This window comes from Sylvia atricapilla, chromosome 6 (genome assembly GCF_009819655.1).
Source record: "Sylvia atricapilla isolate bSylAtr1 chromosome 6, bSylAtr1.pri, whole genome shotgun sequence".
In the NCBI taxonomy this organism is placed as follows: domain Eukaryota; kingdom Metazoa; phylum Chordata; class Aves; order Passeriformes; family Sylviidae; genus Sylvia; species Sylvia atricapilla.
This window is the reverse complement of record NC_089145.1, coordinates 26,033,506-26,048,473: the sequence shown is the minus strand read 5'-3', so window position 1 is coordinate 26,048,473 and position 14,968 is coordinate 26,033,506. Positions and strand designations below refer to the sequence as shown.

General features: G+C 40.5%; 1 protein-coding gene across 1 annotated transcript in view; it reads left to right on the top strand.

The window, feature by feature from the left end:
• Window positions 1-11,828, top strand: part of LOC136362578 (cytosolic phospholipase A2 epsilon-like) — a 32,853-nt gene extending 21,025 nt beyond the window's left edge. Inside the window, exons 12-20 of the mRNA XM_066321247.1 lie at window positions 694-830; window positions 1,146-1,371; window positions 3,432-3,546; window positions 3,956-4,093; window positions 4,965-5,072; window positions 6,097-6,285; window positions 7,144-7,310; window positions 8,019-8,205; window positions 11,017-11,828. Of these exons, the coding sequence (XP_066177344.1) occupies window positions 694-830; window positions 1,146-1,371; window positions 3,432-3,546; window positions 3,956-4,093; window positions 4,965-5,072; window positions 6,097-6,285; window positions 7,144-7,310; window positions 8,019-8,205; window positions 11,017-11,327 (1,578 nt within the window). The 3' untranslated portion in view covers window positions 11,328-11,828. The remainder of the gene's footprint in view (window positions 1-693; window positions 831-1,145; window positions 1,372-3,431; window positions 3,547-3,955; window positions 4,094-4,964; window positions 5,073-6,096; window positions 6,286-7,143; window positions 7,311-8,018; window positions 8,206-11,016) is intronic.
• Window positions 11,829-14,968: the final 3,140 nt, after the last annotated feature.

The window sequence follows — 14,968 nt, the reverse complement described above, 5'->3', positions numbered from 1 at the left end:
TGTCAAAGAAGCAAATTCATGTTTATGAATTAATAAGTCTTTTCTAAGGCTGCCAGTCCCTGGATTTCTGTATGACCACCGAAGCAAGAAATTGCAGATCACTTGCATACCTAGCACTCTAGATACATATGTGGTGGGTGGAGTGAGCATGGTTTCTCTTTTCCTCCAGCAACTTTAAAAGGGAATGGTGTCACCAGTCTCTGGTTTCAGGGGTCCTGAACTGTCCTGTGCTCTTTAATCTTTAAGTCGTGACATTTCTAGTATGGCCGGTGGAATAACTGTACAATAGTTTCAGCAAACTTCAGGAAAAGAGAAGCTATTACTGCTCACATGAAAAACGTGAGAGAGCACTGATATTTTCTGTTTTATTGTATCTGATAACAATCTGATTCAGATAAAAGAAGGTACCATTTCCTCTAATTTTTTGCTGCTCTGTGTTAATGATTTTCAAACAGAGCACTGAAAATGTAATAATGGATTTCATGTTCTAATGCAGAGCTGCTTGACAGAGGAAAACATGAAGTGTTTCTTTCTCCTTACATGCCCCATTATTAATTCAGGTTTTTCTTCGCATTGGACTGGTGGAATATTTTTACTACTTTATCAGTACTGTAAGTTTCTCCTTCTAATCAGAGATGTCTCTGTCCCTTCTCAGACCATGTCACTAAATGCACGTATTTTGGGATTGAACAGGTACCTGTGGTGGCAATCATGACAACAGGAGGTGGAACCAGAGCTCTGACAGCCTTGTATGCTCACCTCCTCAGTGTGCAGGAAATGAATGTCTTGGACTGTGTCTCATATATCACTGGTTTATCTGGAACAACATGGTAAGACCAAGATAAGAACACAGGAATTTTTCATAATTGACATCAGGGAGTGATCTTGAGTTATATGATCTTAACTGTCAAGATATGGCTTTCTTTTTCTGCTGTGGCTTTTTTGTTCTTGTTGTTTCTTTCAGTGGGTATTTTCCCTCATTGCAATTAATTAAATATATGGATACTACCAAACACATGGTGTTTTGCATATAAATGAAGACATAATACACAAACCTCCAGAACTTCCCAAATCTCTAGAACTTACTTCCCAAATCTCTTCAGAACTTACTCTTTTCCTTGTGGTTTTTCATTTGGCTTTTTTAGGACCATGTCAAACCTCTATGAAGATCCTGAATGGTCCCAAAAGGATCTCAAGGAAACCCTCAATGATGTCCGAAAGCATGTACTTAAAAACAAGTTTGTTTCTTGTTTTGCCCCTGATCGTCTGAAATACTATTTGGAAGAGTTATGCCAGAGGAAACAGGAAGGACATCAGCTGTGTTTCACAGATCTGTGGGGACTCATCATTGAAACCATGTTACATGATAAGGTACCATAACAGCACCTTTCTCTTCAGATTTGAACATCTAGTGAATACAGTACTGAGGAAAGACAGTAAATCAAAAACTAGTTGAGATTGGAAGAGACCTTTAAGAGTTCATCTTGTCCAAGCCCAAGCAGGACTAAAAAGGGCCAGATACCCTGAACCAGATATGGGCTTTGAATATCTCCACAGCTGAAGACTCCACAAATTCTCTGGGCAGCACATGCCAGTGTTTAACCACCCTTATGCAAAAGAGGTTTTTTGCTTGTTTGTTTGTTTTTCATATAGATGCCTAAAGCATGTGCCTTGGCAGTACAATTCATCATGTTTGTGGGCTGTATTACACAGATCTTGACATCACACCTGGTACAGAAAGGATGGGAATGAAAGATATAACGGGAAACTTACAGTATGAACAACTTTTAATTTATTCCTCACAGAATCTAAAAGGGGCTTACAAGAAGCTTGGAGAGGGACTATTCACAAGGACATGTAGTGGTAGGACAAGGGGGAAATGGCCTTTCGATGAAGGAGGGTAGGTTTAGATTATGTATTAGGAAGAATTCTTCACTATGAGGGTAGTGAGGCACTGTAAAGTTGGGGACCCTTTTGAGAGGTCGGGCTGAGTCATGACTTTCACACCAAGGCTGTGTTCATGTCGCACTGACGTTTATTTTTTTCTCTTCATATTTATTCTCTTGCAACTTTATTGACATTACAAGGCACTTAAAAAATGTACACACTTGCTGCCTTAAGGAGGCTTCCATATTAACACTATAAAACTACATATGAACACCCGTTAGAACCTGGAACACCTTAAGGGAGAAAGGTGAATTTTTTTTCTGCGCCACAACCTGAATTTTTACTGCGTCACAAAGGCCCACCGGTTCTGCAGGCCAAGGGCCCAGTCTGGAATTGCTCACCTTATTCCAAATATTTCTGCAACAGCACTGGAACATGTTCCAGAGAGGTTGTGGACTCCCCATCCCTGGAGATGTTTAAAACCAGATGGGTGTTTAAAGCTCAGATGGGGAACAACCTGGTCTTCTGGAAGGTGTCCCTGCCTATGGCAGTGGGATTGGAACTAAGTGATTTTAAAGGGCCCTACCAACCCAAACCATTCTGTGATTCTGTGAATTCACATGTAAATATTTGAATGAAAATTCTGCTGTTCTTTTAAAAGACCTGCCCAATGAGGCAAGGCAAAAGAAAATCACAAGCCCAAAGACAGTATCTCTGAGCTGTTAATAAGACATCACCTTGCAAGCATTTCCACCAAGGGCCATGTTCAGGTTACATTTTAATCTTCATGATTATTTCTTTCCCTCTAGGCCATTTATACTTTAGAACAGGAAGATATTCCCCCTGTAATATGATTAACCCTACACACATCCACATTTCTATTGCCTGGTCACAGCACAGTGGTAGAGACTCCCTGGGATCGTGTTCAGCAGGAAGCTGTGAGTGTCCCCACAGCTCTGTCCCCTGACCAACAACAGCCCAAGGGAAGCCTGGTGGCACTGGTGGCACAGCCATCCTTCCTTGGGCTGCTCTGGTGAGGGGAGCACCTGCAGCTCTGCCTGTAGGAGCACATTCACAAACCTTGGTTCTGTTTCCAAACCATCCCACTCTTTCCACCCTGCCTGAGCTCTGCAGCAGAAGGGCCAAGGCTTGCTGAACATTAACTCTGCATGAGCCTCATCTCTGTCACAGGTCTGAGACCTTTCTGGGCAGTCAGAGAAGGGTTTACTCTTTCATAATGAAATATATCCTGTCAAGAGTGCTTTTCAAACATTCCCAGATATCTTTTCTGAAATCAAAAATGTGGATAACGGCATTTTCTCCTTACTATATTCTTTCAACATATGAATTTAGGATTATTTGTGTGCTGAAGTGTTGGGGCGGGGGAGGGGCAGGGATGACAGCACCTTTCCTGAACTAAGCAACTGGGGAGCATCCTAGTTGGAGTCATGCATGCACTGCATTGTCAGAACCCAGGTTTAGATGAAGTGGGAAGCTCTTTGTATCATCCAGTTGTCCTCAGTTACTGTCATTCTTCAAAACAGGAGGACTGCCATAAGCTCACAGATCAGCAGCAGGCACTAAATCAGGGTCAAAACCCTCTGCCCATCTACCTCTCTCTCAATGTGAAGGATAAAATCAGCGACCAGGATTTTAGAGGTAACAATACTCCAGAATTTCATTTAACATTTAATCCCAGTTGGGGTCAAATTAGGATTAGATGAGGATATCAATTCAACGTACAAATACTCTGAAAGGCTAATACACCTCAGAGGGGAAATTCAGTAGTTAATCTTTTGAAGACCTTAGTATTCAGGATCAAAAGCAGGACAATAGAAGACATTATGCACTCTTTTAGAAACTGTCAAAAAGTTTATAGACACATAGAGATGTAAGAGGACAATTTGTTCTGCATGTTCACCACTGTGAAAAGTACTGTGAATAAATGCCTGCTTGCAAAGTGCAATAATTAGAAACCAGTCTGCCTTAACCTGGCCAATATCACGTTTTATTAAAAGAATTTTGCCTCTGCTGCTGTAATCAGTCTGTCTTATGCCTTTTCTTTTAGAATGGGTGGAGTTTACCCCTTATGAGGTAGGATTCCCAAAATATGGCGCCTTCATTCATACAGAAGATTTTGGCAGTGAGTTCTTCATGGGCCATCTGATGAAGAAAGTTCCAGAATCCAGAATCTGCTTTTTGGAAGGTGATTTGTTATTCTGAGAAAAAGTAATATAATACAATCTGCTCCTGCACAAACCCCTCTTCTGAAATTAAGCAGTTAATGTGTTTTTATCTGCCAGGAGCAGTATATGGTAAAATACCAGAACGGATAACAGGTCACAATCTGCAGGGTTTTCCATTTTCTCTGTGATCTTATTAATCTAAACTGATTAATTGATTTAATCTGTGGTTATGCTCACTAACATGAGACCTTTGCAAAACATGTATGTGTTTGTCAGCATCAAAAGTTGTGTATCATTGCTGCTAAGTTAAGTCATCAGTTTCTTCTGCAGTCTGAGAATGCCCCTTTTTATCTACAAAGTTCCTGCCACATCTAGCCCTGATTAATTCTTAAGATAAAATTTCCATTTCAGAGTGCAAGCAGGTCGTAATATTTATCTTTTTTCCTTTCTTGCATAAAAAAGTGAAAGCAGTAAGGAAATCTTTCTTCCCTTTGAGAAATCCATCTCTTGCCTCATTGCTCTTTCTACTTCCACCAACTGCAGAGAGGAAAAAGGAAGTTTCAGGGGTTTTTTTGAGAAGTTGAAACTTTTTGCTTGAGTGGAGATTTCACTACAGCTAATGGTGAGGTGTAAGGAAGCAACTTAGAATCTCTCTATCCCTGGCTGCAATTTCAGATAAGGATTCAGGTCTTCTCTTCTGTGGCCAGAAATGCTGTCAGGTCACCACCCCCTTTCTACACCTTGGCACTTTCTTCCTACCTTCTCTAGAATGATTCAGGGACATTTCTGCCCCTGTTCCCTGACATGTCCAGTGACACAGTTTTTTGAAAGGTTTACATCAAATTACTTTGCACTCCATTTATTTTCTCTCAAATACATCCTGTGCTACAGGGATCTGGAGCAGCGTATTTTCCTTGAATCTCATGGATGCTTGGTATATATCTGTCAATTCAGAAGACTTCTGGCACAAATGGACACGAGACAAAATTACTGACATAGGTAGGTTATTCTTATGTGATTATTTTATTTTATTTTATCTTTTTTTCCCTCTGTGCTGCTATTCTCTTATTGAATTTTTCAAAGCCCTTTTAGAGCATTCTTTTCAGGAATTTCCATTATCCACATGTAAACCAGAAGGAAATTCATGCAGCGTATTAATAAGGCAATTATTTCAGTTGTATGTGAAAAGAAACCAGAGGATCCATCACGGAAAAATAAAAATGACAGTGACTCTCTCATGAGATGTTTTCTGAGCATGAGGGTAAAACTGGAGAAAAAATCCCTGTAGATGGAAGAAGCTCACATAGCATTCCACAGTCTTCCAGCTCCTCTCTCTGAAGTTGAAGCATCAGAGAAACCAAACAACATCCTTGCATCTCTGAAGTCTACAAAACATTGACACAAGCTTCAGTACTACTGGAAGTCATTCCAAATTAGTCATAAGGATGAGATTTGCAAAACATGATACAAAATTAAGAAAGATCTGCAAGGTCAGGTTACAAGGACAAATACACAAGACAAACACATTACAAAGAAAAGATGACAAGGAAGAGACGTATTTCAAAAAGGTTTACTTATTTTGTCTTTTGTCCCTACACTTGTAAGGGAGTAATTTCTCATTGTTTAATGAAGGATTTTGTATTTGCTAGTGAGGAGCAATAATTATGTTTGTGTGGCTGAGAGATTGTTATTGTGTGGCTTTTTATGCATCTGAGAGAGAAAATGTGGCATGGAGTAGCAAAGATAAGTGCAAGATATTTAATGGACAAAATCATAGCAAAGCAAAGAAATTTCTAGTAGGTGAGGCGGACTCTTTTGCAGTACAAAGTCTTTTTGACTATGAAGTGAGAAGAAGAAAGGGATTTTTCAAAGCTTAGCTAAAACACATGAGATTTGTAAAAATCCTGGAAGCAAAAAGAGAAAGAAGTCCAAGTTTTCCAAACATATTAAACCAAAGGATGACTGCACAGGATGACTTCAACAGTGAAACCACATATATAAACTATTATTCTTTCTTCTGCAGATGATGAAGCCCTATTCCCTACAAGACCAAATGAGCTGGAAACTCGAGTGGTTTCTCCTCCTGACAGCTTTTCAGAAATTTTCCGAGATGTTGCAATGCTACGTCCAGCAGCCTCAGAAATCCATAATTTCCTGAAAGGCCTCCAAATAGACAACAACTACCTAGAGAGCGAATTTTCCAAGTGGAAAGGTATGGTGGCAACAACCTGCTTTGAGTTATAGTTTAACCATCCTTGTGAAAAAGAAACAATCCTTAAAAAGTTATCAAGCTTTTTGTTTCATTCTGATAGTATTTGAAGCTGTTTGTCACTGAAAGCTAAAATTTGGTAGCAGGAGGCTTCAAAATAAGTTATTTAAAAAAAATCATGGAGTCCCATGACTGATAGGTGAGAAAAATTCCAGTTAGTCACCCAGCATATGTCTGTCCCAGCCAGCTGCTGCTGTGCCTGTGGCATGGCACTGGTGCTACCATACACCGTCTCTTGCCTGGCCAATGCCCAAGAGATGTGGCAGGGAGCTTTGTTTCCTGTTATGTTTCTACTTCTAAGTAAGATATAACCTTTGTAACAGTATTCCCTGTCATCCAGGTAGGGAATTCTTTTGTTCAGTCTGGCACCAGATACTCCATGTAAAATTGTAGCTGTGTGCCTGCTCTCATAGTGAGCAAGGCACCCAACATATTTAGTCATTTTACTGTGTTGAGAGTGTGAGGTGCCATTTTAATTTGTTTCATAATAACAGTAAAGGAAAAAAAAAAAAAAAAAAAGCCCACACCCCACGCTAGTCTGGTCAGAGTCACACACAAGATTAATTAAGTCTATTCTCCTGAGCCTCAAGTTAATCCCTTTTAGTCAGAGGAAAGCCAAAGAAATTGCAGAGTAAAGAGTGAAAAGAGGAAGTCAGATGAGGAACTGAGAAATGACTGAACTGCAGTCATCAGTCTAGGTCTAGGACCCAAGAAAAGTTGAAGTCCCTTTTTGTTAACAGTAGACTTTCCTCACTTCCCTTGCACTGGGCACCTTCTCTGAAAAACGTGCTTCTTTCCTAGACTGTGAGCTGGACTCCCAGCCCAACCACCTGACAACAGCAACAGACTACCTCATCTTGATTGATACTGCATTTGCCTTTGCTACCAGTTACCCACCCCTCATGAGACCAGAAAGGAAAGTGGATGTCATTTTGCATTTCAACTACAGCTCAGGTTCACAGACAGGGGTGAGTCTTGCACATTCTTTTTCACTGATTTCTTTGTTTCATCACTGAATTCCCAGAGCAGCTGATCCTCTGCTCACAGGAACTTCTGTTTTTCCCCAGTATCTGGGAAGTGTTGATAAGTTTTAACAGTTTGCTGTTAACTGGGGGCCACATATCTTTATGGAACAGTACAAATGTTATCAGGAAGTCATAATTTAGTAAATTGTACCCACCCATTTTTACTTGTAAGTAGTTTTGGCTGATTTGCAGGCAGTCAGAAGAACATTTTCTAATATTTCTCAATGCAATCATACATATTCCTATGCAAGGGAAAATGTACCTTCAGGACAATATAACTGCAACAATAGAAGGGTTTGATGCAGAAGACCAGATATGCAAATAAATGCAACAACAGTTTGTGTTTAAGAATGTTAAATCAGAATAAAAATTATCTAAAGGCAACGTTTTAATAGTCAAATGTGAAACATAGCCAATGTAGATTTTCAAAGACAGGAATGTGGATTTCAGATCCATTTCACTTAACTCTGGCCTGCCAAGTCTTGGCTCCATAAACAACCTATACTTACATCGGGTAAGTACCATAATCTGTCAGAACCTGACTCTTGCCCCACAAATATTCCCAGAGAAATTAGATTATGGTCAAATTCAATGTTCTTCCTACATGTTCTGATGTTCTCTTTTGTTTTGTTTTTCTGTTATGGCAACAAGCCCCTGAAAGATGCCTCTAAATACTTCGCAAAACAGGGAATTCCTTTCCCTACAAAGGTGCCAGATGATCAGGAAACTCCACATCTGAAGGAATGTTATGTTGTTGGTGATAAAGAGAGCCCAGAAACACCGATCGTGATATTTTTCCCTCTAGTAAATGACACCTTCAGGGAATACAAAGCACCTGGTAAGTTAAGAATCACCCATCACATTACCAGAGCCAGTGGCCACTTTCTTCCTCTTTTTTAAATGGATAATATCTGTTTTCCAGATTATGCTGTAATAACATACTTGAACTCTCTTTGCTTAGAGCTGAACCATATCAAGCAACTTAAAATATATGATTTTCCTGGACAGTAGGGAAACATGTGGGATTAGCCTTTGACACATATTTTCCTCTTCATTTTTTTTTTGTTTTTGGCCTTTCATAAGCAGATTGAAGTTAATTGAAGAAAAGAATATTCTGTTTATCCGCAGTAGCAGAAATTAGCAGGGGTAATTTCCTCTCATACTCGTCATTCTCTCCTGTTAGAGAATGCTCTAAGGAGTCTAAGGATTTCATTGTTTAAAATAATTTCTGGGCTCACAGTTAGGCAGATAACCTTGAAAACAAAAGTATGAACTAGCAAAGTGATGAAAATGTAACAGTGAAGCATAGAGAAGTGATGAAAGTACAACACTGAGCCATTCCAACAGTGTCTGTTCACTTTGAAATTTAAAGAGCTTCAACAGCAACATTGCCAGTCACTTCTAAACAGATGAATTCTATGTCCTGGTACCATATCCCACATGCCATTATAGTCTCTTACTGCTACCAAAGTCTCAGTTACTCCTTCTCCAGATGCTAAAATTCCTAATTCAGATTGTGAGTTCACTTCGAAGCCAGTATACTTGAAAGTCGGAAGTTCTAGGTTAATACATGGTACATTTGATTTAAAACCAAAACAAATGCATCAATTGTATCAATTCTTATCATTATCTTAAGTAAGTTGTAAAAAATACTATGGTACTTTTCTTTTGCTGATTGAGTTAATTGTCCATTTGAGGAGAAAAACTGTGGTTTTTATCCATATTCAAATAGACTAAGGGTATTTATGCATGTACACACATCATTCTACTCCAACTCTCTCCAGTGATCAGGTAAATGAAAGGTTGCTTTCTGCGGTTGCCATTTGTCAGGAAAATTAAAGAAAGAAGAAAAGAAGAAAGAACTAGAAGAGCTGAGATTTAGCTTCTGTACTTCTCTTCTCTTTTGTATCACTCTGTGGGGGAGTTTGCTTGCCTTCTTCCCTCAAGAATTTCCAGAAATGAGTGATGTCTAGCCTAAGTCAGTTACCTACTATCAGGTGTACATCTGATAATGTGCAGATGCTAAATGTCAATATATATTACCAGGGAGTCTAAAAAGGGGTGTTGCTAGGTATGAAGGAAATTACTTTGAAGACCTGCATGATATCTGCATATTGCATACACTTGAGGCAAGCTTGTGTTGCCCAACCGGTTCAGCTGGTAGCTGCAAGACGAGACTAAACAGGAAGAGAAAGAAGGAGGGTCCTTGTCATGCCCCCTCCAGCAAAGTGTCAGCTGAGCTGGCAGGAAAGGGCTCTGTGCAGGCAGTGTGTTTGGAGGACTGACACCTTGCAGCTGTGACCTGACCTCCAGAGCAGCAGGATGGATGCTGCAGAAGGTCCTGTGAGGCTGGAAAAGGGTGTCTGCCCTTTGTTAGTGACAGGCAGAGATCAGCTGAATTTATAGGCCTTCAGTACTATAGGGCTTCAGTACCTAGCCCACACCTAAATTTTACAGCACCTGAAGTTTTAGTACAGTCTCATGAACAGGCAGTTTTTCCATAGGCAGCTCATCCATCAGCTTGTCCAGAAGGGGAATTTAGAGTCTGGGCAGTGAACAAGTAAAACTGACATATTCAAACTGGTTAACTTCTGCACTGTTAGGCTATTCCATAATCAAGTAGAAAGGGAATTCTCTGTCTCAGACTTAGACTGCTTCAGCTGAAGACAGAGTGCTTCTGTCTGCATAGCTGAGAGGAGTACATCTATTGGACTCTGAGAGATCCTTCAAGGAAAATCAGAACCCTTTCATCAATGTTGTTAGATCCGTGTTGGTAGAGAAGATTCCTCAAATGCATGAGGTCCTGTCAGTGAGATGCTGACTTTTCCCACTGCCTGCCTCCCCTCCATGGCTCAGTGTGACTGTGCAGGGTGTTTGTTTGCTATAGTAACACCCTCTTGGCAATGTGGTGGTCTCTCTGGAGGCTGACAGAAAAATTCTCATGTTTCTGATAGTCTCTCTGACAATACTATCTACCATTTTTGGGTTGCTAATGCTCTCTTTCCCTCATGCCAGCTGCCAGAAAACCAAAGGGTCTGTGGAAATTATGGGGAAGCATACAAATGTATGTGAACCTGGTTTCATCTGGGAAAGAGTTAATTTTCTTCCTAGCAGCTGGTATAGTGCTTGTTTGGGATCTGGAATGACAATTATGTTGTTCTTCCTCTTCTGTCCCATTAAACTGTCTTTATCTCTCCACTTGCATTTTCTCACTTTGCTCTTCTACTCTCTTCCCATCCAAGTGGTCAGGGTGTACTGAGCAAGCAGCTGTGTTACTTAGCTACTGGCTGGGGTGAAACCATGACATGGATTACAGGATCCACAGCAGTGGATCTCCACATCCTCGGGTCTCTGCCCCACAGGCAGGATCTTCAGCCGTCATTTAGCAGCCAAAAGCACATAGTGGAATCCAGTAATCTTCAGAATCCAACAAAATTCATTCACCTCTGCCCTTCGAAGAATCCATTTATTCTATGTACTAGCAGACAGATAGAAACTCAGCCCGCTCATGTACTGTGTCTCATTGGTGCAGAGTTGAGCAAAAAACTGATTTAGTTTAGGGTTGTGATCCACTATTTGTGCATGCCTGAGAAACACCCAGACCCTAATGGGTTTTTTGCAATTAACCAAGTCCTTGCTTCTCTGTTAGGTGTGAAGCGCAGTCCGTCAGAGATGGCAGAGGGAGAGGTTGATGTTGCCAATGCCTGTGGCCCATATTACATAAACAACCTGAGCTATTCAGAGGAAAATTTTGACAAGCTGGTGAATCTAAGTTACTACAATGTCCAGAACAACAAAGATTTGATTCTTGGGGCCTTGCGTACAGCTGTGGAGCGGAAAAAGCAGCATAAGAAAGAGCAAGCGCTGCAAAAACCACCCGATGGCTGCGGCACGCCTGTGCCTGACAGAGAGGGAACCCAGCACTTGGCTGACTGCCCGGCACCGGGGAATGTGAAATAAACTATCTATGACTCCTGTTGATGAAGAACAAAAGGGATCTTATTAGGAAGCGAAGAAAAGCCAAAGAACGCTAAGAATAGCACTTCATTTGTCATCAAAAGTGTTCAGCCTGTCTGTCAGTGGAAGGAATAAACTCAAAAAAAACCAGCTCTTCCCTAATGAACTAATGTGCTTCCCTCGTTGACAATGTCAGGAGCACAGCTAGGTGAGGCTGTGCTCCGCTGCATTTGCAGAAGTGACCTTCCAGGCCAGGGCCAAACTGTGTGGACAAGGAAGTGTGAGGAAGTTTACACTGTTTGTGTTGTACCTGTGCTATAGAAACAGAGGATTTCCAGTCCAGAAATGCAGCAGAGAACAAAATCCATTGTCTCTCTAACAAAATCAAGAAAGCCATTCGCAAACTAAGCAATCTTTATGTGAATGTAAATAAATATTACATTTATATAATAAACCACTTCTTTTGAGTAGGAGTTACAGCAAATAAATAGTTTTCATACCAAATACATGTTTTGGCCACTTATTTCAGGTGCTTTTCCCTCTACTAGCAAGACAAAGATGACATGCAGACATTTCATAGTTGTTGAAAACTTATTAAAGAAGAAAGTATACCTGCTCCAGACCTAGATGTAAGCTAGTTCAGGATCCTGGGACCTCTTCAGTTTAGGATTACAACTAAGACCCATCTCTACAAGAACCAACTCATGTTAATTCATTTTAGCAAGCTGGATATAAATGCTGCTGATAATACCAAATGTTCTTGAATATTGATAGTATTTAAGTGTTTGAGACAATTACATCAAAAAAGACACAAGAAACACAGACAAAGCAAAACTAAAATTGTATACCTAATATCACTCATGCAAATGTGATTTTTTAACATGCTAGAGAGTATGGCAACTGAAGTTAATAGAACATCAACTTTCAAATTTCCGATGCTTTGGTTGTGACATAAACATGTCACAGTAAGCAGTCTGGGGGTTTGGCAATGGAATCTGTAAAAGTCTACATCTATTCTTCTTCTATTTTTTTAAAATTCAATGCTATTGTTTTATTTATTGGACATCTTATATCCACAATCCCATGTTTCCTACAGGCTTCCCCACTCCTCAATTCTGCTGTAGTATTCTTTGTTAAGAAATCCTATTACTGTGGGCCAAAAATGGAAGTCTCACAAATTCATTTGCTCTCAAGGTTGAAGGTCTCCTGCAGGTAGTGCACAGAGATTTAACCTTCTGCTTGCCACCTAGGTCAGTGAACATATACTTACATGTTACAGGAGCCCATAGAGCTCCTGGACTGTATGCCCAGAGTTTATCTCCCATGGAAACGAGAGAGCAGAGACAGCAGTCATGCTGATGAATGCTGGATCTCATCACAGCATAGGACGAGATTTAGCCAGAGGGCACAGCCAGACCTGGGAATTTGGAAGCACTCCCAGGTTCCCATGTGCAGTTAGAGCATTATTGTCTGAAGGGCAAAAATTATTTCACCGACAGCAGGAAGCATCTAGGCAGGAAGTCTGAGGACAAGCAGAATGAGGAGTGTGAGTGCAAACACTTCCCTGCCCTTCCTGCTGCTTTCCAGCAGACACGAAAGGGTCATGGAGAACAACAAGCACTTTACCCCATTTCAAAAATCTTTCATGAAATAGTTACTCAATATCTCAGTTTTCTATGTTCAACAAGAGTACAGAGGAAGATGCCAGGTCTGATCAAGGAGGTGAAACTGCTTCCACACAAGGTACTAATAGCTAAGGAATCTGCAACAGATTGCAACAGATCTGCAGAAAAAAAGAACAGGTGGAGTGAAAGGCAGGGAAGAGAGAGATGTAAGAAGTCAATGCACCTCTCTTCTATCACAAGACTTAGAAAGGATGAGACAAAACTAACAAACAGCAGGTTTAAACAAATTGAGTAGTTCAGCACAAATGTAATCAAGTTTTCTTGTTGATAAAATTTTATGCATTCAAAAAACTGATTGAGACATCACTGGAAAATTTTTAAGGACTGAAAAAACACAATGGCTCTGCATTTGCCTCAGTCCTGCACTGAATCATGAATTCCCAGAGACTTGGAGGACAGTCTGAGGCAGTATCATACCTGCCCTGTGAGGTATGTGAGCTATGTAAGGTTGCCCAGTCACTAAATACTGGATTTAGCACCACGGTCAAGGGGGAAAGGGACCTCACTCCACACTACAGTACTTAGGTTTTCCGCAGCTCAGATATTTTTGCAGACAGTTAATAATTAGGAGCAATCAGACCTCTAAAGATGTGGTGATACAAGACTAATTTAAAAGAAATTATTGAAGCAAAATAGAGAAGGTGTAAGTAATTACAAGGATAACTACATATCCATTAAGCCATAGAGAAAAGTAATGACAATTAAAGGAATACAAAACCAAACTATGAAAAGGAGATTTTTAAAAATGAGGAAATCAGTCAGCAAGACCCTGTGTGAAACGGTATAAAATCTTTGGACTCAGCATGGAAATTGCAACAAAAGAGTTGCAAAATATAAGCACAGCCCTAAATAAAATACAAAGCAAGGAACCAAGAAAATGCAAAGTGGTTAAATGGCCAGAACTGAGCATTGTTAAGTCTAACAGCTGTTCTTTGAGGAACAGCATAGAGAGGAAGGAGAGGAAAAGAGCACATCTAAACCTGCTGATGTATTTAGAAAAGACCTGGACCATACCGAGAAAATGCAGTATTTAATATGGAAATGAGGATGAAGAAAGGTACATAGATAAAAATGTGAAACGGTAGATGTCCTGGACCAGCAAAAGGGGATTTAAATTATATGGATGCTGTGAAGGAGTCATAAGTGTGTCACACAAAAGGTACTTTGTAATATAATGCTTAAAAACAGTTTCAGCAAAAATTTCCACTCCTTTTCTTTTAACTGAGATCCCAAGGTTGGTTTTTGGGTTTTTTTGTTTTGTTTTGTGGGGTTGTTTGTTTGTTTGTGGGTTTGTTTTTTTTTTTGTTTTTTTTTTTTTTTTTTTTTTGTGTGTGTGTGTGTGTGTTAGTGAGCATAAACCTTAATGTCAAAGGACAAAAAATTACTTGCTTTATTGATTTCCCCAAGGTTGTAGTGAAACCGGTGGTACACTTGGTTAAAATCTCCTGTAAAATCAATGGGCAAGGTGATCCTCCTGCGTGGCCTCGCCCAATGCGGGACCTAAGGCTAGAACCAATGGCCGTATCTTCTACCCACGCCTCGCAGAAAGATTTCCATGCAATACTAAGATTTCTCACTGCGTTTAAAACAGTTGCCTGATGTCGTAGCTAAACACCACGGCGCTTAGTCACACATTTCTTTTCCATCCAAAGACAGCAACTATCATCAGAAAAACACGAAAAGCATTTGGGCGATTCTACATTCAGATCGGAGCTGTCAAATTGTTTCCGGATTTCATGGCAAGGGGCTGAGGTTTCAGCGCAGACGAGCAGCAGGTACGATTAACCTCCAGAGGCGGACTTGTGGCAAAATAAAATAAAATAATAAAATAAAATAAAACATCCTCGGATTCGGAAAAAACCCCAGACCACCTTCCCCTCGAGAAAACCCCCAACCGCAGCCGTCTCCACGGGCGTGTGCCGCAGGAGAGGGCCCCGCCCGGCCCCGCTGCGGCACCGC